Source organism: Felis catus, chromosome F1 (assembly GCF_018350175.1).
Source record: "Felis catus isolate Fca126 chromosome F1, F.catus_Fca126_mat1.0, whole genome shotgun sequence".
Lineage (NCBI taxonomy): Eukaryota > Metazoa > Chordata > Mammalia > Carnivora > Felidae > Felis > Felis catus.
The window spans coordinates 5,440,691-5,465,882 of NC_058384.1; the positions used below are offsets into that span (position 1 = coordinate 5,440,691).

General features: G+C 40.5%; 2 protein-coding genes across 7 annotated transcripts in view; one reads left to right on the forward strand and one right to left on the reverse strand.

Moving 5' to 3' along the window:
- The window catches only part of CATSPERE (catsper channel auxiliary subunit epsilon), a 195,511-nt gene extending 178,006 nt beyond the window's left edge, over nt 1-17,505 (reverse strand). For 3 of the 5 annotated variants that reach the window (XM_045049408.1, XM_045049409.1, XM_045049412.1), the window contains exon 1: nt 17,092-17,505. In XM_045049408.1, coding sequence (XP_044905343.1) covers nt 17,092-17,490 — 399 coding nt within the window. In that variant the 5' untranslated portion in view covers nt 17,491-17,505. Of the gene's footprint in view, nt 1-15,615; nt 15,665-16,074; nt 16,174-17,091 lie in introns of all 5 variants that reach the window. The other 2 variants (XM_045049410.1, XM_045049411.1) reach the window with 2 other exon arrangements.
- Nucleotides 17,506-19,010: 1,505 nt separating this feature from the next.
- Nucleotides 19,011-25,192, forward strand: part of ADSS2 (adenylosuccinate synthase 2) — a 36,741-nt gene continuing 30,559 nt past the window's right edge. Inside the window, exon 1 of one of the 2 annotated variants that reach the window (XM_023247275.2) lies at nt 19,011-19,311. In XM_023247275.2, the coding sequence (XP_023103043.1) occupies nt 19,129-19,311 (183 nt within the window). In that variant the 5' untranslated portion in view covers nt 19,011-19,128. The remainder of the gene's footprint in view (nt 19,312-25,192) is intronic. The other variant, XM_023247274.2, reaches the window with a different exon arrangement.

Sequence of the window (25,192 nt, forward strand, 5' to 3'; positions counted from 1 at the left end):
TTACAAAACAACAGAAGAGGTAACTCTACAGCCATGAAGTTAGAAAAGTTATTTTGACCCACCCTCCTTAAAGATCAGGACAATTAATTTCATGTAAAAAAAAAAAAGCAACAGAAAAAGGATCACAGTCTAATTTCACATAGTTATTACACGAAAAAGAAAATATGAAGCAGAATAACTGTAAGAACATACACAATGTATAAATGAACGCCATAACTTAATATGAGTGTTAGCCTATGTATCAACTTGGCTAGATTATAGTATACAGTTATTTAATCAAACCTAGGTTTATCTGTGAAGATATTTTATAGATGTGGCTTATATCTATAGTCCGTTGACTTTAAGTAAAAGAGAATGCCTTTAATAATGTGGATGGGGCCTCTTCCATCAGTTGGAAACCTTCAGAAAAAAATGGAGAAGAAATTCTGCTTCAACACTGCAGCATTAACTCTTGACTGAATTTCCAGCTTGCTGGCCTGACCTAAAGATTTCAGAGTTGCAAGCTCCCACAGTCACGGGAGCCAGTTCCCTAAAATAAATCTCTTAACATAAGTATGTACAAATTCTAAAATGGTTCTGTTTCTCTGTGAGAACACTGGCTGATACATCTACTATTTCAAAATGAGGCAAAATAAATAAGGAAATGATAGAAGTTATGAAAGAACAATATAAATCAGAATTTGAAATTCATAAATAAGCTAGAACTCAGGAAAAATATAGAAATAAAAGAAAAAGTCATTTCAGAAATAAACCAAATGTGTTTAGAGAAAACACAACGGTGAATAAGCAATAGATAAGGTCTTGAGATAAACAGCTTTTTAAGAACAAAAGAGATAAAAAGCAATTCAAGAATAAGTGGCAAATATAAAAGATAGGCAAAGAAAATCCAATGTATGTATAGTTGAGAGATCCTGAAGAAGAAAACCAAGATGCTTGGAACACAACAGTAACATCAACACTAACTCTAAGTCAAGAGTAATATGTGAAATAAAATAACTTGAAACAACATATTAAAAAGGCACAGCTCATATCTATGAAAAACAATTACGAATGATTTAAAAAATAAAAACAACCAGGAGCTATATTAATAAAAGCACTGGGCTTAAAAAGAAATAGTTTGGGGATTGTGACCAAAACAACAAGAACAACCAGAACAACAACCAACACACATATTATTTGTAAAGGAAAGCAAATCATATTTTCACCAGATGTTTTGGAAGCAACACTTTATGTCAGAGACAACAAAGTAACAGAAATAAAACAGAAGCCAATAATTTTTATATCCAGATACACCAACTTTTTTTTTTGTTAATTTTTTTTTTTCAACGTTTATTTATTTTTGGGACAGAGAGAGACAGAGCACGAACGGGGGAGGGGCAGAGAGAGAGGGAGACACAGAATCGGAAACAGGCTCCAGGCTCTGAGCTGTCAGCACAGAGCCCGACGCGGGGCTTGAACTCACGGACCGCGAGATCATGACCTGGCTGAAGTCGGACGCTCAACCGACTGCGCCACCCAGGCGCCCCAGATACACCAACTTTTAGATATCAAATCCATAAATAAGTTCTTATGACCATAAAGTAATTCAGGTAATATTACTCTTAAGAGCCCTTCCTCAAGACTCTGCTAGAAGAGCTTCAGGCCGTCGAAATGACTGGGGAGACATCAGCATAAGGACTGAGGCTAAGTATTACATAAGAAGTCTTTGCCGAACCATGTCTCTGCATGGTGGGTATAAAAAAAAAGGATATAGTTGTTAATTCCTGTAATCTGACAGTGTATCAAAACATGAGGGGTGGGGGGGATTATGGTTAGCCCAGGTAATGGTGGCCACATAAGTTTGACTCTCTCCACACATTTCCAAAAAAACACACAGATCAACAAATAAAACCCAGAAAAGTCTACATTACAGCAAAGCAAGAAGACAAAGCATACTATAAATGTCAAGTAGACCTGTAAGTAGAAAAACCAACTATCTTCAGCAGAGCTCTCACTCAAGCTCCTATCATAATCCACTGTGGAGAGTGAGGAGGCTTCTGAAACACTGCAGGGAAAAGACAGGAAACAAAAGGTTAAGACTGAATTCAAATCACCCACAGAGAGAGAAAGCACTCCCTAGGTGCAAAAATATAATAGGAAAAAACCTCCTGGGAGACCACAGAACTATGAGGACAGGAATTAAAAGCACGTGAGACCCTCAGAAAGGTGTCACTTCAGGAGAGAAGATACAGGAAAGGGAAACACCCTTCGGAGAGTAAGTGGTGAAGGGAAGAATCAAGAGGGGAAGTTTAGGATCAGGTAAGTCGAAAAACCAAACCAAACAACCAAGAAAATGCAACACTACCAACAAAAAGCCATCAGTTAAAGAAACTGCACTTTGCTACAATGAGAGAAGTTTGTCTAGGAATGTTTCAAACCAACTTAGGCTGCCAAACTGTCCATAAAATTCAAAGGTATAATCAGACTTTACCTATAAAAAGCTACTATAGAATAGAAAATAAAAATAAAAACATTTCAGTTCATTAAATTCCCTTAAAAAAACAAACAAACAAAAAGCAGAAGAAAACTGCAAACTGATATTTAACTGAATTAAATATCAAACAAGCATTTGGTGATAAGAGAAAGAAAAATCTTGAGTTATAAATTCATTGAGTAGGTGAATCACTATGTTATACACCTGAAACTGAAATATAACACTATACTGGAATTGAAATAAAGTAAATTCATAAGCTAGGAACAGAAAATGAAACACAAATAGAAATAAGAGTTGACTAAACCAGCACATGAAATAGATAATGATAAGGGACATGAAGATTAAATTAAAAGTTACTGGTGGGAAATTATATGTGAATAAAAAGGCATTGAAGAAAGGCAGAAAAACAACTAAGAGACTATAAGTGGAATAAGTAAAGAAGAAAAAAAGCAGGCTCTGTCAGTGTAGAGAGAGAGGTGGGGCTCGAACCCATGAACCATTAGGTCATGACCTGAGCCAAAACCAAGAGTCAGATGCTCAACCAACTGAGCCACCCAGGCACCCCTCAATTGCTGCAGCTTTATAGTTAAGTTTTAAAGTCAGGAACTGTGAGTCTTCCAACATTGTTCTTTTTCAAAAATGTCTGGTCTATTCTTTTTTTCTTGAATTTCCCTGTGAAATTCCATGTGAATTTCCATATGAAATTACTAAACTCAGTAGTTTTAATAATTTTTTAGTGGATTCATTAGGGGTTTTTATATTAATCATGTCATCTGCAAATAGAGGTAATTTATTTTTTTTCCTTTCCAATGTGGATGTCTTTATTTCATTTTCTTGTCTAATTGCCTTGGCTATGGTATGTATGTATGTATGTATGTATGTATGTATGTATTTAAAGAGTTTTAGGGTTGCCTTTTTAAAAATGTTTATTTATTTTTGAAGGAGAGGGGGTGGGTGCAGAGAGAGAGGGAGACACAGAATCCAAAGCAGGCTCCAGGCTCTGAGCTGTCAGCACAGAGACTGACACGGGGCTCAAACTCATGAGTGGTGAGATCATGACCTGAGCTGAAGTCAGACGCCCAGCTGTCTGAGCCACCCAGGCGCCCTTAGAGCATGCAACTCTTGATCTCAAGAGTCGTGAGTTTGATACCCACAGTGGGTGTATAGATTACTTAAGGAAGTAAAAATAATAATAAAATAAAATTTAAGAATCTTAACATTTTAACGTACATACTAAAATATTTATGGATGAAATATTATGTCTAGAATACCTCTATTTGCTTATTCACTTGTTTTAGATTCCATTTTGAGCGGAGTCATATGGTATTTGTCTTTCTCAGTCTAATTTACCTCACTTAGCATTATACCCTCTAGGTCCATCCATGCTGTCTCAAATGGCACAATCTCATCCTTTTTTATAGCTGTGTAAAACTCCATTTTGTGTGTTTGTGGGTGCGTACGTATCACATTGTCTTTATCGATTCATCTATTGATGGATACTTAGGTTGTTTCATGTCTTGGCTATCGTAAACAATGCTGTAATAAATACAGAGAGGCATATACCTTTTTGAGTTAGTGTTTTCATTTTCTTGAGTAAACAGTAGTGGAATTATTGGATCATATGGTATTTCTATTTTTAATTTTTTGATGAATCTCCATACTCTTCTGCCTTGGCTGTGTCAATTTATATTCCCACCAACAGTGCAAAAGGGTTCCTTTTTCTCCACATCCTTATTAATAATTACTGTTTCTTGTCTTCTTGATTTTAACCATTCTAACTGATGTGAAGTGATATCTTATTGTGATTTTGATTTGCAGTTCCCTGATGATGAGTGTTGTTGAGCATATTTTCATGTCTCTGTTGGCCATCTGCACATCTTCTTTGGAAAAATGTCTATTTAGCTTCTCTGCCCATTTTTTTAATACTTTTTTTTTTTTTTAGAGAAAGAGAGCAAGTGGGGGAGAGGGGCAGAGGAAGAGAGTGAGAGTTTTAGGCAGGCTCCACGCTCAGCATGGAGCCTAATGGGAGGCTTGATCCCACAATCTTGGGATCATGACCTGAGCCAAAATCAAAAGTCAGATGCTCACCCAACTGAGTCACCCAGGTACCCCTCTGCCCACTTTTAATCAGATTATTTGTTTTTGGGGTTTTGGTGGGGTTGAGTCATATAAGTTCTTTATATATTTTGGGTATTAACACCTTATCAGGTATATCATTTGCAAACATCTTATCCTATTTAGTAGTTGTCTTTTACTTCTATAGTTTCCTTTGCTGTGCAAAAGCTTTTTATTCTGATGTAGTGCGAATAGTTTATTTTTGTTTTTGTCTTACTTGCCTTAGGAGACATATCTAGAAAACTGTTGCTATGCTCAGTGTCACAGAAATTACTGCCTGTGTGCTTTCTCTTCTAGGATTTTTATGGTTTCAGGTCTCATGTTTAGGTCTTTAATCCATTTTGAGTTTTTTTTTTTTTCTTTTTTTTTTTTGTTGTATGTTGCTAAAAGTAGTCCAGTTTCATTCTTATACATGAAGCTGTCTGGTTTTCCCAACACCATTTATTGAAAAGACTATCTTTTCCCCATTGTATATTCCAGCATCCTTTGTCATAGATTAATTGATCATAGAAATGTGGGTTTATTTATGGGCTTTCTATCCTGTTGCATTGATCTATGTGTTTATTTTTCTGATTACTACAGATTTGTAGTATTATTTTGAAATCTGAAACTGTGATGCCTCCAGCCTTGCTCTTCTTTCTCAGGATTGCTTTGGCTATTCAGGGTCTTCTGTGGGTCCATACAAATTTTAGTATTATTTGTTCTAGTTTTGTGAAAAATGCTATTGGTATTTTGATAGGGATTGCACTGAATCTGCAGATTGCTTTGGATAATATGGATATTCCGACAATATTAATTCTTCCAATCCATGAGAATTAAATATCTTTCCATTTGTTTGTGTCATTTTCAATTTCTTTCATCAGTGTTTTATAGTTTCCAGAGTACACGTCTTTCACCTCTTTGGTTAAGTTTATTCCTAGGTACTTTATTACTTTTGATGCAATTGAAAGTGGTGTTGTTTTTCAAATTTCTCTTTCTGGGACTTTACTGTTAGTACTAACAATAAAGTCATTACTTTGTTGTTAGTAAATAGCACAGAGTTCTGCATATTAGTTTTGTATCCTGTAACTTTACTGAAGTGGTTTATTACTTCTAGTAGCTTTTTGGTAGAGTCTTTAGGATTTTCTCTATAAAGTATCATGTGGTCTGCAAATAGTAACAGTTTAACTTTTTTTAAAAAAGTTTTTAGTGTTTATTTATTATTGACAGAGAGAGAGAGAGAGAGAGAGACCGAGCATGAGTGGGGGGAGGGGCAGAGAGAGGGAGACAGAATTTGAAACAGGCTCCAGGCTCTGAGCTGTCAGCACAGAGCCCGACGCGGGGCTTGAACTCATGGACAGCGAGATCATAACCTGAGCCAAAGTCGGACGCTCAACCGACTGAGTCACCCAGGCGCCCCCCACCCTTTTTTTTTCTTTTTTTAGCAATATGCATACATCTTGTTTCTTTTTCTTGTCTCATTGCTGTGGGTGGCTAGGACTTCCAGTACTAGGTTGAATAAAAGTGGTGAGAGTGGATAACCTTGTCTTGTTCCTGCCCTTAAAGGAAAAGCTTTCAGTTTTTCACCATTGAGTATAATGTTAGCTGTGGGGTTTTCCTATATGGCCTTTATTATATTGAGGTATGTTCCCTCTAACCCCATTTTGTTGAAAATTTTTATCATGAATCTTGTCAAATGCTTTTTCTGCATCTACCGAGATGATCATATAATTTCCCCCCTCATTTTCTTGATGTCATTTATGACATTGACTGACTTACAGATATTGAACCATGCTTGCATCCTGGGAATAAACCCCATTTGATCATGGTGAGTGATCTTTCAATGTATTGTTTTGTGCAGTTTGCTAGTATTTTGTTGAGGATTTTCCATCTATGTTCATCATGCATATTGGCCTGTAGTTTTATTTTTTTGTGGTGTCATTGTCTGTTTTTGGTATCAGGGTAATGTTGGCCTCATAGAAGGTATTTAGAAGCTTTCCTTCTCCAATTTTCGGGAAGAATTTGAAGGGAATAGATATTAACTCTTCTTTAAATGTCTGGTAAAATTCATTATGTGAATACATCTGGTCCTGGACTTTTATTCTGTGATAGTTTTTTGATTACCAGTTCAATTTTGTTACTTTTAATTGGTCTGCTCAGATTTTCTATTTCTTCCTTGTTTAGCTTTGGAAGATTATTTAGATTTATCCATTTCTTCCAGGCTGTCCAGTTTGTTGGCATATACTTTTTCACAGTATTTTCTTATGATCCTTTGTGTTTCTGTGGTGTCAGTCGCTGTTTATCCTCTCTCATTTCTGATAATAGGCATTCTAACTGGTGTGAAGTGAGTTCATTGCGGTTTTGATTTGCATTTCCTTGATGATTAGTGACACTGAGCACTTTTTCATGTTCCTGTTGGCAATCCGTAGATCTTCTTTGGAAAAATGTCCATTTAAATCTTCTGCTCATTTTTAAATCAAATTGTTTGCTTTTTCCTATTTTATGTTGTATGTTGTATGAGTTCTTTATATATTTTGGATGTTAACCCCTTATGAGATACATGGTTTGTAGATATTTTCACCTATTCGGTACATTGCCCTTTCATCTTATTGATGATTTCCTTTACTGTGAAAAATATTTTTAGTCTGTTGTAGTCCCATTTGTTTATGTTTGTCTTTGTTGACTTTGCTTTTGGTGTCAGTTTAAAAAAAAAGTCATTGCCAAGACCAATGTGAAGGAACTTACTGCCTGTGTTTTCTTCTCAGAGTTTTATGGTTTCAAGTCTTTTATTCAGGACTTTAATCCATTTTCAGTTAATTTTTGTATATGGTATAAGATACTTGTCTAGTTTCATTCTTTTGCATATGGCTATCCAGTTTTCACAACACCTTTTATTAAAAAGACTGTCTTTTTCCCATTGTATATTCCTGGCTCCTTTGTTGCAAATTAATTGACCATATATGCATGGGTTTATTTCTGGGCTCTCTATTCTGTTCCATCAATCTCTGTGTTGTTTTCTTTAATGTTGTTAATTTATTTTTAAGAGAGAGAGAGAGAGAGAGCAAGAGAGAGAGCACAAGCAGGGGAGGGGCAGAGAAAGAGGGGGGCAGAAGATCTGAAGCAGGCTCTGCACTGACAGAAGTGAGCACATTTGGGGCTCAGACTCATGACCTGTGAGATCATGACCTGACCAAAGTTGAACATTCAAACAAACGAGCTACCCAGGCATCCCTCTCTATATATGTATTTTGAAGTTTATTTATTTATTTTGAGAGAGAGAAAGAGAGCAGGGGAAGGGAAGAGAGAGGGAGACAGAGAATCCCAAGCAGGCTCTGTGCTGTCAGCACATGAACCATGAGATTTTGACCTAAGCTGAAACCAAGAGTCAGATGCTTAACTGACTGAGTCACCCAGGTGCCCCTTTTCTTAAACGTTTATTTATTTTGAGAGGGGGGTGGAGGGGCAGAGAGAGAGAGAGAGAGAGAGAGAGAGAGAGAGAGAGAGAGAGAATCCCAAGCAGGACTCACACGGTCAGTGCAGAGCCCAACTTGGGGCTCAGTCTCACAAACTGTGAGATCATGACCTGAGCCATAATCAAGAGTTGGATACTCAACCAACTGAGCCACCCAGACACCCCTCTATATCCATTTTTGTGCCAACATATTGTTCTGATTGCTACAGCTCTGTGATGTAGTTTAAAATCATATAAGGTGATGCCTCCAGCTTTGTTCTTCTTTCTCAATATTGCTTTGGCTATTTGAGGTCTTTTATGGTTTTACACAAACTTTTCCACTGTTTGTTCTATTTCTGTAAAATATGGCATCAGAATTTTGATAAAGATTGCACTGAAAGTGTAGATTTCTTGGAGTTGATGGTCATCTTAACAATGTTAATTCTTTAAAAAAAAACTTAAGTGTTTATTTATTTTTGAGAGAGAAAGAGAGACAGAGTACAAATAGGGGATGGGCAGAGAGAGAGAGGGAGACACAGAATCCGAAGCAGGTTCCAGGCTCCGAGCTGTCAGCACAGAGCCTGACACAGGGCTCAAACTCATGAACCATGAGATCATGACCTGAGCTGTAGTCGGATGCTTAACTGACTAAGCCGCCCAGGCGCCCCAATAATGTTAATTCTTTTCATCCATGGGTGTGGAATATCTTTCCATTTATTTATGTTTTCTTCTATTTCTTCCATCAATATCTTATAGTTTTAATGTAGCAGTCTTTTACCTCCTTGGTTAAATTTATTGCTAAGTATTTTTATTTCTTGATGTAATTCCAAATAGGATTGTTTTCTTAATTTCTCTTTCAGACTGCTGTTAGTGTACAGCCACACAAGAGATTTCTGAATATTGATTTTGTATCCTGCAGTTAATTTTATCTTTTCAAAGAACCAGCTTTTAGTTTCATTGATCTTTTCTATTGTTATTGTAATCTCTATTTCATTTTTCTTTTTTTTAATGTTTTATTCATTTTTGAGAGAGACAGACAGACAGACACAGAGCATGAGCAGGGGAGGGGCAGAAAGAGAGGGAGACACAGAATACCAAGCAGGCTCCAAACTCTGAGCTGTCAGCACAGAGCCTGACACAAGGCTTGAACCCATGAACCGCAAGATCACGACCTGAGCTAAAGTCGGATGCTTAACTGACTGAGCCACCCAGGCGCCCCATCTACTTCATTTATTTCTGTTCTTATCTTTGTTATTTCCTTCTACCTACCTACTTTGGGCTTCATTTCTTCTTTTTCTAGTTTCTTGGGGTGTAATATTGTTTGATATTTTTCTTGTTAGTTGATTTAGGCATTTAAGCTATGAACCTCTATCTTAGAAGTGTTTTTGCTGCATCCCATTCCCTCCTCATTTGTCTCAAGTTACTGGTTGATTTGTCTTTCAATTTATTTTTTGATGCATTGGTTGTTCAGTAAGCATGTTGTTTAATCCCCACTTATTTGTGAATTTTCCAGTTTTCTATTTATCATTGATTTCCAGTTTTATACCATTGCAGTCAGAAAATTTGCATGATATATTAATCCTCTTTTTTAAATTTTTTAAAATGTTTATTTTTTTTTATTGTTTTTTAATGTTTATTCATTCTTGAGAGACAGAGCATGAGTGGGGGTGGGGCAGAGAGAGAGAGGAAGACCCAGAATCTGAAGCAGGCTCCAGGCTCAGAGCTGTCAGCGCAGAGCCTGACGTGGGGCTCAACCCCACAAACTGAGAGATCATGACCTGAGATAAAGTCATATGCTCAACCGACTGAGCCACCCAAGCATCCTTGATATGATACTAATCTTAAGACTTGCTTTGTGGCCTAACACATGACCTCTCTATTCTGGAGAATGTTCCCTGTGTTTGAGAAGAATGTGTATTCTGTTCATTCTGGATGGGATGTTCTGTAAATATCTGTTAAGTTCTATCTGGTTGAATGTGTTGTTCAAGGCTGATATTTCCGTTTTGATTTTCTGTCTGGATTATCCACTAATGAAAGTGGGATAATAACGTCCTCTACTATTATTGTATTGCTGTGTATTTCTCCCTTTAGTTCTGTTATTATTTGTTTTATATGTTCAGCAACTCCTATGCAGAATGCATAAATAGGTACCAATGTTATGTCATCTTATTCGATTGAACGCTTCTTCTTCATGTAATGCTCTTGTCTTGAAGCCTATTTTGTGTGATATAAGTATAGCCAACACTGCTTTCTTTTGGTTTCCATTTGCACAGAATATCCTTTTCCATCCCTTCACTTTCAGTCTGTGTGTTTATCCTTACATCTGTTGAGTCTCTTATCAGCAGCACATAGATGGATTTTTTTTTTAATCCAGCCAGCCACTTAGTTTTTTGATTAGAGAATTTAGTCCATTTACATTTAAAGTAATTACTGATAGGTATGTACAAGTATACCTCTGAGATATTGCAGTTTCATTTACAGACCACTACAATAAATTGTATATCACAGTAAAATGAATCACATAATTTTTTTGTTTTCCAGTGCATATAAACATTGTTTAGACTGTACTATAGTTTATTAAGTGTGTGATAGCATTATGTCGTACATACCTTAGTTTAAAAAACATTGTGAATAATGCTAACCATCATGTGAGCTTTCAGCAAGCTGCAGTTACTGATCACAGAGTACTATAACAAATGCAATAATGAAAATTTGAAATATTGTGAGAATTACCAAAATGTGACACAGAGACATGAAATGAGCCGATGAGATGGCATTGGGAAAATGGTGTTGACAGACTTGCTTGATGCAGGGCTGCCATAAACCTTCCAATATGTAAAACAAAAACAAAAACAAAACAGTAGTATTTGCAAAGCACAATAAAGTGAAGCACAATGATATGAGGTATGGCTGCACTTATGCCATTTTGTTAACTGTATTCTGGCTGGTTTGTAGTTTCTCTGTGTTTCTTTCTGCTCTCCTCTCTTTCTTTTGTTTTGTTGACTTTCTTTTGTGGCATACTTAGATTCCTTCTTCCTTATCTTTTATGTATCTACTACAGGTTTTTTGCTTTGTGGTTACCATGAGGCTTACACACAAAAACTTGTAACCGTGTATTTTAAGTAGATAATAACTTAAGGTTGATCACAATCTAAAGTGCTACATTTTTACTAACCCCTTGCACATTGTTTTTGATGTCATAGTTTACATCTTTTTTTCCTGTGCATCCCTTAAGAAATTATTATTTTTAGTACTTTTGTCTTTTCACCTTCACACTAGCTTTATAAGTAACTAACCCACTACCTTTACTATACAGTTACCTTTCCAGTGAGATTTATTCTTTCATGTTTTCTTGTTACTAATTAGTACCTCCCACCCCCCACCCCCCCCCCCGCCCAGCATAAAAAGTCACTTTCACATTTCTTGTAAGGCTAGTTTGTGATGATGAATCCCTTTAGCTTTTGCTTATCTGGAAAACAATTTCTCCTTCAATTCTATATGAAAATTTTGCTGCACAGAGTATTCTTGTGTGGAAGTTTTTTTGTCTCAGCACTTTGAATATATTGTGCCACGCACTTCTGACCTGCAATGTTTCTGCTGAAAAATCTACTGATAGCCTTATGGGGTTTATCTTGCATGTAACAGAAGTTATTTTTCTCTTGCTGCTTGTAAGATCTCTCCTTGTGTTTAACTTTCAATGCTTAAATTATAATGTGTCTTTGTTGGGGTCTCTTTGGGTTCATCCTATTTGTAACTCTCTGGGCTTCCTGGATCTGGATGTCTGTTTCCCTCCCCAAATTAGGGAAGCTTTCAGTCATTATTTCTTTAAAAATTGTCAGCCCCTTTCTCTCTTCTTTTGGGCCCCTATAATGTGAATGTTAGTCCACTTGATGTTGTTCTGTAAGTCCCTTAATATATCTTTACTTTTTTCCCCCCACTCTTTTTTCTTTTTATTGCTCTGTTTAGGTGTATTCCACTGCTCTGCTTTCAGGTTCACAGATCCTTTCTTCTGCCTTGTCTAGTCTTCTACTGAACCCTGTGGTGTACCTTTCAGTTCAGTTATTATATCCTGCAGCTCTGTGACTTCTATTTGGTATCTTCTTATATTTTGTATCTCTTGGTTGAAGTTCTTACTGTGTTCAGCCATTCTTCTCCTGGGTTCAAAGGGCATCTTTACAACTATCATTTTGAACTCTTTATCAGGCAAATTACTTATCTCCATTAGAGTAAGGTGTCCCCCCCACCCCTGTCACTGAGGTTTTATCTTATTCTCTTGTTTGGAACATATTCCTCTGTTTCTTCTATTTTCTTGACTCTCTTGTGTTCATTTCTATGCATTAGATAAAATAACCACCTCTTCTAGTCTTGATGAAGTGGCCTTGTGTAAAAGATGAAGCTTATCATTTAACCTTGCCCTAGGTCTTGGTTGTCCTTCAAAACTTTGTGATTGTCCAAGAAGCTTACTTTATTTTTAATAACTCCCAGTAGTTGAGGATGTTCCAGTCCTGTCATTGTCCCAAAGGGAGGATCTCAGTGAGCACCTAGATTCATGTTGTCTAGAAGCCAGACACTCAAGCAGTAGCTTTTAAAGTATACAAATATATATAGTCCAATGGGACTACAAGTGTAAGCCTCCCTGGCCACTAGAGCCAGGAAATCCGGAGGTGTCCTGTGGGTTACAAAAACGAGGCTCTAGACAAATGCATAAGTTCCTTTATGGGAGACACTGGCAAGCTGTAGAGAGACATAGGGAAGTAGAGAGATGGCTTCCATCAGCTTATGTTCCCTCAGAGCACCTTCACAGGTTCCTAGATGTGTGTCAAACCTGAATCCTGCCAAAGCTCATGCCAAAGCTCCCAGAAAAGCAAATAGGTAGAGAAAAATTGTTTCAAAATGCTTTCCATCAAGATTTATGAAATATTTCATCCCTAAAGTGTCTTCTGTACACTCAATAATTTCTTTCTTTCTCTGAATATCACTTGCAAGGAAGCTGCTATACTACTGGTTTTAGCATCTACTCTCTTGCATTTTGTCTACCTTCCTGGTGGAGAATCAAACTCTGGCTCCCAATTTGCATTTCTATAACGACATAATTCCACTATTTTGGTTACCAATTGCCAACTAAGATGATATATTTCTGTCACCCCCCCCCCCAAAAATGATAAAGAAACAGTAGAGATCAAGAAAGGAGATTTTTACGGGGTGCCTGGCTGGCTCAGTTGGTGGAGCATGTAACTCTTAATCGTGGGGTTATGAGTTTGAGCTCCATGCTGGGTGCAGAGATTACTTAGGAAAAAAAGAGATTTTTAAAATGACTAATCAAATGGTCAATCATACAGCAAAGATGTTCAAGAAACAAAGATGAAATAGATAAATGATATTAAAGAAATTAACTACAAATAACATTTTAGGTGATAAGTACAGATTTTATAAGAAACGGATAGCAATGGATTTGAAAACAAATGACGTTGTTTGTATAGTTTCCTTTTGCCTGACTTTGAGTAACGTAATAAATTTTGAATAATGTAAATGCAATGATATATATAAACATAGAATATAAGTGTAAACCGATACAATTACTTTGTAAAATCTTTTGCATCACCTACTAAAGCTGAACACGTGCATATTCCCCAGGACTTACCGATTCCACTTAGTTATATACCCACCAGCAATGCATATATGTTAAGCAGAAGATAGGCATAAAAATGTTCCTAGTAGCCGTAATCATAGCAGACTAAAAATGGAAATAACCTAGTTGCTTATCTAGAATAAAATGATGCCTATACTGTGGCATGTTAATTCAAGGAAAGAGTATATACCATTGAAGCTAAACTGCAGCTACGTTAAACAACTTACTGTTTTTCTATTATTTTTCTGGTATTATCTTTTTTTCTATATATAGATATTAACAACATCTAAAAAGATAATACCAGAAAATAATAGAAAAACAGTAAGTTGTTTAATTGATGGTGGTTCATTACATGGAGACAATAATGTGAATGCATACTTTATATTATATACAAGTGGACTCTAGATGAATTTCTGTCCTATATTTGAAAGGTCAAGATATAAAGCATATAAAAGAAAAAGGATAAATATCTTTGCAACTCCAGGCAGGAGAAGATTTTTCTTAAGTAAGACTCCAAGGGCACCTGGGTGGCTTAGTTGGTTAAGCGTCTGACTTGGCTCAGGTCATGAGCTGACAGTTCTTGAGTTCAAGCCCCATGTTGGGCTCTGTGCTGACAGCTCAGAGCCTGAAGCCTGCTTCAGATTTCTGTGTCTCCCTCTCTCTGCACCTCCCCCACTCACACTCTGTCTCTCTCTCTCTCTCTCAAAAATAAATAAACACTAAAAAATAAAAGGCTGCAAAAAAAGTAGAAAGTATGAGGTCAAAAAGAGTGGGGGGGGGAGCGGGGAGGCAGAGTGGTTTGGTTCAACAAAAGTCGGCTTTTTCTTGAAAAATAAAATATCCATGGACAAAGTTAATGGTTAGATGAGTAGATGAGAGACAAGAAAATGATTAAAACTTAAACTTTTTTTTATGTAGGCTTCACTCCCAGTGCAAAGTCCAACGTGGGGCTTGAACTCACAACTCTGAGATCAAGACCTGAGCTGAGGTCAATAATTGGACACTTAACTGACCGAGTCACGCAGATGCCCTGATAACTGAAACATTTAAAACCAATATTCAACTAATATAGAGAGTGGAATGTATACAGCACTCTGTAAATCAACAAGAAAAGGGCATAAACTTAAATGGAAAATGGGCAAAAGGTTATGACCAGGCAATTCAAAACAGAAGCTTGTGTAAATGTGGTAAGAGATGCTCAAAATCAGTAGCCGTCAGAGAATTGAAAATAGCAACAGTGGTATTAGCACATACTAATGATGTTGGTAAAAAATAGAAACTTCAATAATACCAGACTTTGGTGGAGATGTGCACTAGGTGAGAGTGGAAATTGTGATTGCCATTTAAGAACAATCTTGCAGAATTTAAATTGTCTGCTTTCCCCATGTCCCTGCAACCATAACTGAAAAATTATTGCGCAGACCCATAAAAGGACATGTAGAAGGATCTTTTTCACAGTGTTGTTTGTGGTGATAGAAAGCCATGTGTCCATCATTAGGGGGGTATATAAATAAAATAAAACACACACTAGTAAGCAGGCAGCATTCAGAAGAAATTAAGGCAAAGTATTAGATAAAAAAAGTAATATAGAGAATGAAATCTACAGCTTTGGTGGCCACACGTCTCTGTTTATCTAGGCTGTTCCAATTCATACGTGCTGTCCCAGCAAAAATATTAATAGCACTATCTTTCACTGTCTGTAGTTTACACAATATATTGTATGGCCATCTTATCTGTGAATACTAAATAAGAAAAAACACTCAAAACCACATTATTTGTTTTTGCTACACACATATCTAAGGACATTCATTGGGAAGGGGATTTATATTAGGATGACAAATGAGACAACGGAAATAAAATAAAAATAAATGAATGACACCACACTATACAACTAATATAAAACACTGCTCTTTGCTCTAAGGTAAAAAATGATTCTTGACTATAGTTTGAAAAAAATTAAACACTTACAGTACTTCTGGTACTAAAAATGTGGTAGTTTGGGCTGTTACTGGAATACCTGTGGAGGAAAAGGTCAAATATAAATATTAAAACTAATTTCTCCTCCAAATAAGAGGGATTGTATAGCAAACCCTTAAGTTGACATAAGTGCAGAGGGAAGTTCTGTTTTTTTTTTTTTTAATGTTTATTTATTTTTGGGACAGAGAGAGACAGAGCATGAACGGGGGAGGGGCAGAGAGAGAGGGAGACACAGAATCGGAAACAGGCTCCAGGCTCTGAGCCATCAGCCCAGAGCCCGACGCGGGGCTCGAACTCACGGACCGCGAGATCGTGACCTGGCTGAAGTCGGACGCTTAACCGACTGGCCCCGCAGAGGGAAGTTTTGTATATGACAGAGGCAATATTCAATAAATGGAACTGGAAAACGGAACTGGACTCATAAGGAGAAAGAAATGATTGCAGCCCTACCTTAGATCATTAAAGGAAACCAACTCCGTCGGGATACGAAATGTCAAAAACAAAATGTTAACGCTCTTAGTAGAAAATGTAGGTACATGTCTGTTAGACCTTGAGCAAAGGAAGAATTCGTTCAATAAGACATCTACCCTGAATTTTGCCTGCAACTTTGTCTGCACTAATTATCTCAATGAATTTAGTATTCTCGTCCGTTATGAATGTAGACCAGGGGGTGTCAAACCATGCCTTACAGGTCCAATTCCACCTGTTTGTTTTTATAATAGAGATTCATTTGTGCACAGCCACATCCCCGGGTTGGCTATTGTAAGGGTGTGCATGAATCCCTAAAATGGCAGAGTTGACTGCATCATCTGTAAAGCCCCAAGTATTTACTACCTGGTCCTTTCCACAAAAGTTTAGTGACCTCTGGGGTACAACATAAAGTTTATACAACACCTAGAATTCACAGGCCATCCTTAATAATATCCCCTATCCTTATTTATTGATCCATTGTTTGCCAGGCCTATGCTGGGAGCTAAATATATCTTTGCATTCAAGCCTCACGACAACCCCGTGAGGCAGGTTTCATCTTCTTCACCTTATAGAGGAAAAAATGGAAGCTTACAAAGCACCAGAAACCATCAACCACCTAGTCATCCTAGGGAAGTGCCCTCGCTCCCTGCCTCCACTCCCCGGTGGTGGCGACTTCTGGGTTCTCGTTTGCTCCGCTCGTCTCCGGCGGAACGAGGGCGAGGCAGGAGGAAACGAGTGTACGGATTCGCGGGGGCTCAGCTGTGCACCCGACAGCCACGCGAAGTCACCAAGACCCTGGAGTAGCAGAGCCCTAGCACTGCCCCTCACTCCCGCCCCATTCATGGAAAACTGGCGGAAGGGGGCGGCGGGGCGCCGGTGCTGGGGGCCGGGAGCTGGGGCTCGGGGCGCTGGTCCGCAGGGGCGGGTGGGCCAGGACGCCAGGGCGCGGGGGCGCGCCCTGCCCGGTGTCCCAGGGCGCCTTGGGCGTCTCTCTACCTCCACAGGGCCGAGCCGCAGCAACTCAGCCACGACAGCAACACCGCCACTCCCTGGGCCGACATGGCGCCGGGATGGCGTCCGCCCAACGGCCCGGGCCACGCCCACCCTGCCCTCGCGCGCTCCCCGGGGGTGCCGGCGGACCCGCGGAGGAGGTGCCCGGGGCCGGGCGCCGCAGGGCGGGGTCGAGCCCCACCCGCGAGGGCCAGCGCGCAGTACGCATGCGTGCCAGCGCGCCGCTACCTGCGCTATCCCTGAGCTTGGTAGTTGGTTGGAGGAGGAAACGTAAAACCAGACGGGAGGAAGGGCAGAAACCGTGCTTTTTGGGAGTGAAAGAGCAAAACCACTCCGGAAAATCCCAGTTGACGGAACGAGGGTGAAGCTTTTAAGTTCCTGCATCCTTTAGCCCAAGTCTTCGTTGTGACTGTACATAAATATTGCAATAGCGAATACACATCTGGCAGTGCTTTCCAGGATCCAGCACTCTAGAAGTGGTTTTTAAGTTCAACAGAAATGAACAGTAACGGGGACTTATTGAGCACCTACTTTAGGCCCAACGCCACCTCGTGCACTTGAGTACAAGGAAATATGACGGCTTTCTTTGTTTACAAAGGGGTTTGTAATCTTGTGGTAAAGCTAAGATAAACAAACACCACAATTTTCAGTTTTCTAATTTATGTTTGTTACTAGACCAAATAATCTGAATCCTTGAGTGCTGCAACTACCTTTACTCCTTACGTCCTCAGTGCCCAGTACCATCATGGTTTGTAGTACGTCCTCAAGGTTTACCGACAAGGAATCATTGAATAAAACCAGTATAATACTAAAATACGCTCTAGGGACCATTAGAGAACGTGATTGTGTGTATACGATATATATGTAGTAGACATTGCGTTTAATGTTTACATGAGGCTCTATTCGCACTTTTCCCCGAAGCATCTTTATATCAGAATTAGCTGTCATAGTTAATTTGTGTTGCAGTTGGAAGAGCATTAGATCAGCAGGTGATACAGTTTACTCCAGAAGCTAGGCGCGGTTCAAACACTAAAGAGTGGAATGTACAAAAAGGGCCTGGGTTCTGGGCTCTCTCGGTGCCAATTCAGCCCGCACTAGAGCAAGTTAACTTTTAAATCCTATAAAATAAGGGTAAGAGAGTATTACTTCCCTTACGTGGTTGTGGAATTTAAAAGAGCTAAATGCATCATAATATTTGGCACAAACTATACATCAGTATTCTCCTCTTCTCTGAGCCTCTGTTACTAGTGTGTAAAATGAGAAGGGCTAGAACTTGATCTCTAGACTTTCAGTTCTAATGTCCTCCATTGCTCTACTTTTGAGTTTGCCCTCTTTGATCCCTGCCCCATCTCTCTTACTTCCAGGCCTTTAGTTTTCAGTTCCAAATCTATACATTTCAATTCCATCCCATTTGTATTTTGGTATTCCACCCTTTGAATTTCGCACACGCTATGTCGTCGCTGAATAAAGGCAAGTCATTAAAAAACAATTTGAGGACGAACGCTTGCAGACGGCAGGACACCATGGCTCCAGAAAACGTCGCCTCCGCCCAGAGCGTTGCATGCCGGGAGTTGTAGTCCGACGCTCGAGCACGCACCTCCGCGCCTCTCCAGTTTGAAAAGCGGGACCAGGGCGGATGGGCGGGGCGATGAGGCGAAGCGCGCTCGAGGCCCCGCCCCCGCCACCTTCCGCTCGCGGGCTCCCCCTGGGGTGGCGCGCCAGGCTGCGGAAGGGGCGTGGCCTCAGTCCCGGGTGGCGGCGGTTGCCGCCACCGGGGCCTCTTCCTGCGGGCGGTGCTGCGGCGGCCGGCCTGCGCGGGGCAGTCATGGTCGCCCCTTGAGTGGGCTGTGGCGGGGAGCGGGGCGGGGCCTGGCTGGAGAGGGGCGGCCCGGCGGGGGCGGGGGCGGGGCCGGCCTCTGGCTCCTTCTTCCTCCGCATGTGGCTGGCGGCCGCAGAGCAGTTCGGTTCGCGCACTCCTCGCCGCCCGCGCCTCCTTCGGGCTCTCCTCGCGTCACCGGAGCCATGGCGTTCGCCGAGACCAACCCGGCGGCATCCTCCCTGCCCAACGGCGATTGCGGCCGCCCCGGGGCGCGGCCCGGCGGGAACCGGGTGACGGTGGTGCTGGGCGCGCAGTGGGGCGACGAAGGCAAAGGCAAGGTGGTGGATCTGCTGGCGCAGGACGCCGACATCGTGTGCCGCTGCCAGGTGAGGCGACCGGGCTCTGACGCGAAGCCGGGCCCGAGAGCGCGGGCGCGGAACCCGGATCCGTCGTCCAAAAGGAGGTGTCACCTTGAGGTTCTCTCCTGCTCGGAGCTGCGGCGACGTGGAGAAATGGCGGGAGGTCAGAGACCCCTGACCCGAGGGGTTGGGGTGGCTCTGGAGGAAAACGAGGGTTGACGGGGAGTCTTTGGGAGACGCGCGATGCCTCGGGGGCTGCAGTTTTGGGTGTGGGGGGCAGTGCCCAGCCCCGGGTCTGGGGCCGGGGTGGGGACGGGATACGGTCCGAGTTTGAGACGCTCCCGCCCGAGGGAGGCCTGCTCCCGACTCCGGGCGGAGACCCCGCGCGGCTGCAGCACGCTCCCTCCCCTTAACCCACCCACCCAGCCGGGGGAGACCGATGGAAGTGGGGGGGGGGGGCGCGGAATGGATTGTTCCGAAGCGCCCGAAAAGCCGCTCGCCACTCCCCCACCTGCAGGCCCCCAGCGTGCAGACCTTTGCCTCCTCCCGTCCACTTTGTTGACACGAGAACCCAGCCTCCGGGCTTTGCACAGTTAACGGCCCCGGGTTTTGACTCGGTACCCCGTGTATTCATGTTAAGGGTAGATTATTGTTACTTGTTGGTCCCAGATGAAAGAATCCCAGCTCCTCTACGAGTGAGGCAAATAATGCGCGGATGTCAAATGTGGTATTTAGAAATATTTACATTGTTACGCTCACACGGAAAGTGAACTTTCGGGAAATGGAACGGTAATGTACTTCCTACCCGGAGACACGTGGTTTTCCGTGTAAGCTTTCTTCTGATTTGTCGGTTGCTTTGAAGCAGCCTCTAGGCTACGCCTCTGTGAAGGCTCTTAGATAACTATTACCAGTTTCAAAATTCGAAGTGGTTGAGCAATAACCACTTTCAAAACAAATTGCGATGTATTTGAAATGAACTGCTGTTTACCTCGCAAGAAGGTAGGTCTCTTCCTCGTGAACATGGCACAGTATGATGATGCCATGCTGTGTATGTTGTAACAAGTTAGTAGGCCCACTCGATTGAAAGCGTTCTACCTGAATGTCATTTGGGCAAGCAGAAACAAAGTAATCACAAGTACAGAAAAAGCTAAATGCAGATATTCTGATTTGTCGTGGGGTTTGGTTTTGTTTTGTTTTGTTTTTTGCATGCAGAAACTCACCCTGCCCATTCCTTAGCAAGATAGTCATGGCCTCTTAGTATTACCACTTAGCACCACCACCACCTCTCTCCACCTTCAGATCTCTCTTCGTCCGGCCCTCTGGCGACCCACTTACCTTACTTACTTACTTACTGCCTTACTCCTGAGCCTGTTTCCATGCAAGTCCTGCCCCACATTGCCTTAGGAGCTGCTCCAAAAGCCAGCTTTCACCTTGCTTTTGTCTTAAAATCAGGTCTGGCCATGCTACAGGGAAAGAAGAATGAGAATACCTAACTCTTGCTGGGTAGAAAGGGAGAGAGGCTGGGCCTCTTTGTCCCCTTCCCTGTCATTCCTGCCGTCTTCCTTACCCAGAAATAGTAATGCTTAGGCTGAGTAACATTATGGGTTGTCAGAAGGTTTGGAGAATGTAACGTTGAAGAGCATTTATTCTAAAAGATCCTCGATTTTAGTATTTCCTTGAAAAATACTTGTATACAAGAGAAGGTGTTTCTGTGTTGTTGTGAATGTCCTCTTGACGAAGGTCATGGACCAATCTCATCTGATGCCCTTGGAAAGCGTAGAGAGAAGTGATTGAAAAGGAGCCAAGTTTGGCTTAAAACTGTTAGCTGAAGACAGAGGAGGAACATTTGTGCAGACCTGTTACGCAGACGTTCGCCACCTGTAAACTTTTGACTGACTGCAATCCTTATATAATTCTAAAATCTTCATATTCTAGTGCCTTTTAAGAGCTCATCATTGGAAGGACTCTTACTAGTTTTGTTACTGAGAGTAGTTACGTAATGAATAGATTTAAGCGTCTCTCTTGTGATTCACCTTGGTAACTTTATATTATTTGGTCAGCCCTAGTAAGCTGACTCCTACTTACTGAAATTCTCCTGGCTTATAAAACAAGAATATGGAATGTTGAAATTCTCAATGTATATAGAGCGCTGGGAAAAGTCAACGTTGGAAAGACATTTGTAGCTTGAAATGGCCTTGTTTGGTGATTTAAGTTTTGTGTATTACTGGAAATCTATACTTTGTTAGAACTTGGTACGGTTTTTATTGATCATATTCATGCCATAAACTCGGCTTGTGTACAGGTGGTTTCTCTAGAAGTGGTATACAGATGATGTGTTCACGGTTTAACAATGGAATCATAAAGGAACTTTTTCCAATTTAAAATAAAGTTTTTGAAAGAAAAACTGACCTTGCATTTAACTATGTTAAATATATCAAATGCCTTATTGGAAAGAGTAGATGCAACGCTAGTGGCATTTTCATCAACACCCTTAAGGCCTATATTGCAGATTCAGGATTTGTACGGAATTATTTACAATTTGGTAAATTCTCTAGATCCATAAATCAGTATGTAGGGCTTAACATCAAAGAACAACACCTCCTGATATCTTAATTTTAAATTGATGTCTTTTAAGGAAAAGCCATACGTGTAGGACCAACTCCAGGTGTATTTTATTTATCCAACAATCACCGAATGAGTATCTACAGGGGATAAAGGGGGAACCACTTAGCCCCAGAGTTAAGCTGAAAAAGGCAGGGATTGTGCCCACAAGGAGCTTACAGTCCGAGGGACAACTGCTACATAAGCAGGTATTGCCAGGTAGGGATTGGAGAAGGATACTGGTAGGGGGTTTTCAAAGAGTTAAAGTATGGGTGGGTGTAGGTCGGCCCCTTTCTGGCAGCATAAAAGTTGCTTTGTTAGGAAGTCTCTTGCTATCACCACCACCCCACCCCCACCCCCCATCCTCCAGAGTAAACTGTTATACTTTATTTTCTTTATTTTGTTGAGTAGAAACTACAGAGGTTTGAACTGTTACCGTTTCTACCACTTGTTAAGCAGGTTTATTTATTGTTCTAGAAAGTCAGCAAGGTGGTCTTGGTTAACCATGAAGTTGCCTGGGATCCGGAATAGTTAGGACAGTACTCTCTCTCTCTTTGTGTTTTTTCCCCTCAGGGTTTTAAAGTTAACATAAAGAAAAATGTTAACTAAAATTAATTATAAAGGGAAAGTGTATCCTGTCACTTGCTTTATATAAAAGCTTGCCATGAAAATAAATACAATGAAGAAAATGTTAATTTGTAGCTAGATGCTGACATTCGCGGAAGGCTCTGAAACCAGCTATTGGTAAGTTAAAAAAAAAAAAAAAAAGTATAGAGGACCTAACAGCAGCAAACTGAGACTTTGTCGTTGGAATGATTAGAAAAATTGAGAGATAATTTAAAAGGCATAACTAAAGTGTTTTTTAATGCCTTGACTTGATAGAGCTAAAATTACCTCCCAAACCACTTCCCACAATTTTGAAGGTGGTAAAGAATTAGCATTTAGGGTAAACTGTTTTTCCAGATTCATAATAATCGCTATTTCTGTGTCCCCTGTTAACACTTTTTATAAAGTTCATAGACTTTCCCAAGTACAGAGATGTATGCCAATGTGTGGTATACTTGGTTAAATCTTGCTTTCTTGGATTACTGTGTTTTCCCTGCCAGAATATAAATTTTCTCAAAACGAGGATTTATGCTTTTGTTGTTGTTGTTTTTTTCCATAGCACCAAGTACTCTATGAGACAGAGAGGAAGTAAATCCTCAACAAATATTTATTAGGTGTCTGGATCACGTCTAGAAATTTCTTTGAGACCGGTAGCTTAACCCTTTCCTGTAAATTATTTTAACATCTCCCTGGACAAGTTAATTGACTGATGGCATGAGTTTAAGGTGGAATCCCCAGCATTCGTTGGATTAACATTTGTTACTTAGTATTTTAACTAGTACTTTTATACTGTACCATTATGTTCAGAGGCTTTAATGGTTTATATTAAAGTCTTATGTCTTGTATGTTTGAAGAGATAACTGATGTTTGTAATTTTTTGTGTGTATTTCCTCAGCATGTTTCGCTTGAATGCCATGTCATTCTAGTAAAATAGTTTTTGTCTGCTGAGGGCAGTAGATCTGAAAATTTAGTTAATGAGGATATCCCAAGTTGTTTACTGTTTAAGCCTATTCTGTTGATATAAATATAGATAATATATAATGATATTATATATAATAGTACAGTAGGATATAACATGTAATTTGTTAATGTATAATCTCTATTTTTGAGGCATAAATTTTTAAATCATGAGATCATCTCAGTGACATCTGATCAATATTATTTTCTTTCTTTAATTTTGGTGGGAATGGGTGAGTGAGTTGGGTAATTTCAAGTTATCTCTAGGACAAACTGTTGCCCAGAACAAATGTAGAGTGAAATGGTAAATGGGCATATAGTTACTGGCTTACTATAACCGGACCCACATTTAGCAGTATTATCTTTTGGGCCCCATGTCAGATTTTGACACTAAAGGTCAGTATGGATAAGCTACTCACCAATACATAGAGATTGGTGACTGTCGGAATACTTTTACCAGTGGAAAAGAGGACTTTGAGGTATTCACTTTTGGCTGTGGGCACCGTTGAGAACCGTCAACAGAAGTCCCTTCCCAAGGTGACTCTGGCTCCAACATGGGATGGTTCTTTGCATTGAACCAACTTTTAATTCTGTGTAGTTCAGATTATTTAGAATTCTTCTTTAAAAAGTGGGATTTTTGTCTATATCAAGCCTTTTTTTTATTCATGAGAAGATTTTTATTTGACTTGAAACCTGCCGTACACTTCCAGTGCATTTTTAAGAAAGTGTCTTTATAAATGTAATGATTGGGTGAACTTTTCTCAAGCATTTACAGAAGCTGCATCACACATCATTGGTTTATGCAGTTTTTGGTTGCGTGTCTGATCTTTCCATCCATGACCCTGGTTTAGTAAGTGTGTATATTAGGGCTTGGTGCCTAGCGTCTACACACAGCTTGATTGGGAACCTAAGGTCCTCCCAAGCTTTTCATCATGTGTGTGACATTTATCTGCACGAAACTGGAAGGTAACCATAATAACGTAAGGTAAAGAGAGTATCTTAAGCCGTTAAAAGACAACTGAGCAGTGTATATGTTTTCTCTTCCTATCTAGTGTGTCTGGTTACTGCTGAATAGTTTAACTGGTCGACTTACTGCTAGTCACTTAACCTGTTCTATTTTGAAATCATAAGCCAATTGCAATTAGATGAACGTCTTCCTAAAAGACCAGTCATCCTTGTTTATAATGACTTTCTTGCTGCGGGTTGACAAATGTTTTAGTTTTGGCGTAAGGAGAAGTGTTGCCTGTGGAAAGACAGGCACAGGTCTGACGTTCTCCCGAGAAACCAGCCCAGGTCATCAGCGTTGTCTCAAAAGCCCGTTAGGTTTCTAAGATGCTTGAAGACTCGAGGCAAGACATAGGAACCCTTCTCTGCTTGCTGGGATGGTTCGGAGGCGCGGGGTGTGAGGCGTCGCTGTCCTCTCCTGTGATCCAGGGCAGGACCTGTTGTGGACGGGTGTTCACTTTGCGCTCTGTGGTCATAGCACGGTGTTCGTGTACTCGGGGCAGGAAGGACAAAGACGCACAGACCGTGTCAGAGGCCTCGGTGGCCTGAGAAAGGCCTCCAGGCTTGCGCACAAAAGTGTCAGCCCTGGACTCTCGGGCGCCTGCTGTTGCTGCAGACGCCATTGTTTCGGGTTTGCAACACGGCGGGGGGGGGGGGGGGGGGGGTGCTTTACTGTCTTCACCTCCGAGGTCACAGCAGGAACTCGGTTAGGGGAGTGATTTGGGAAAGAGATAAGACC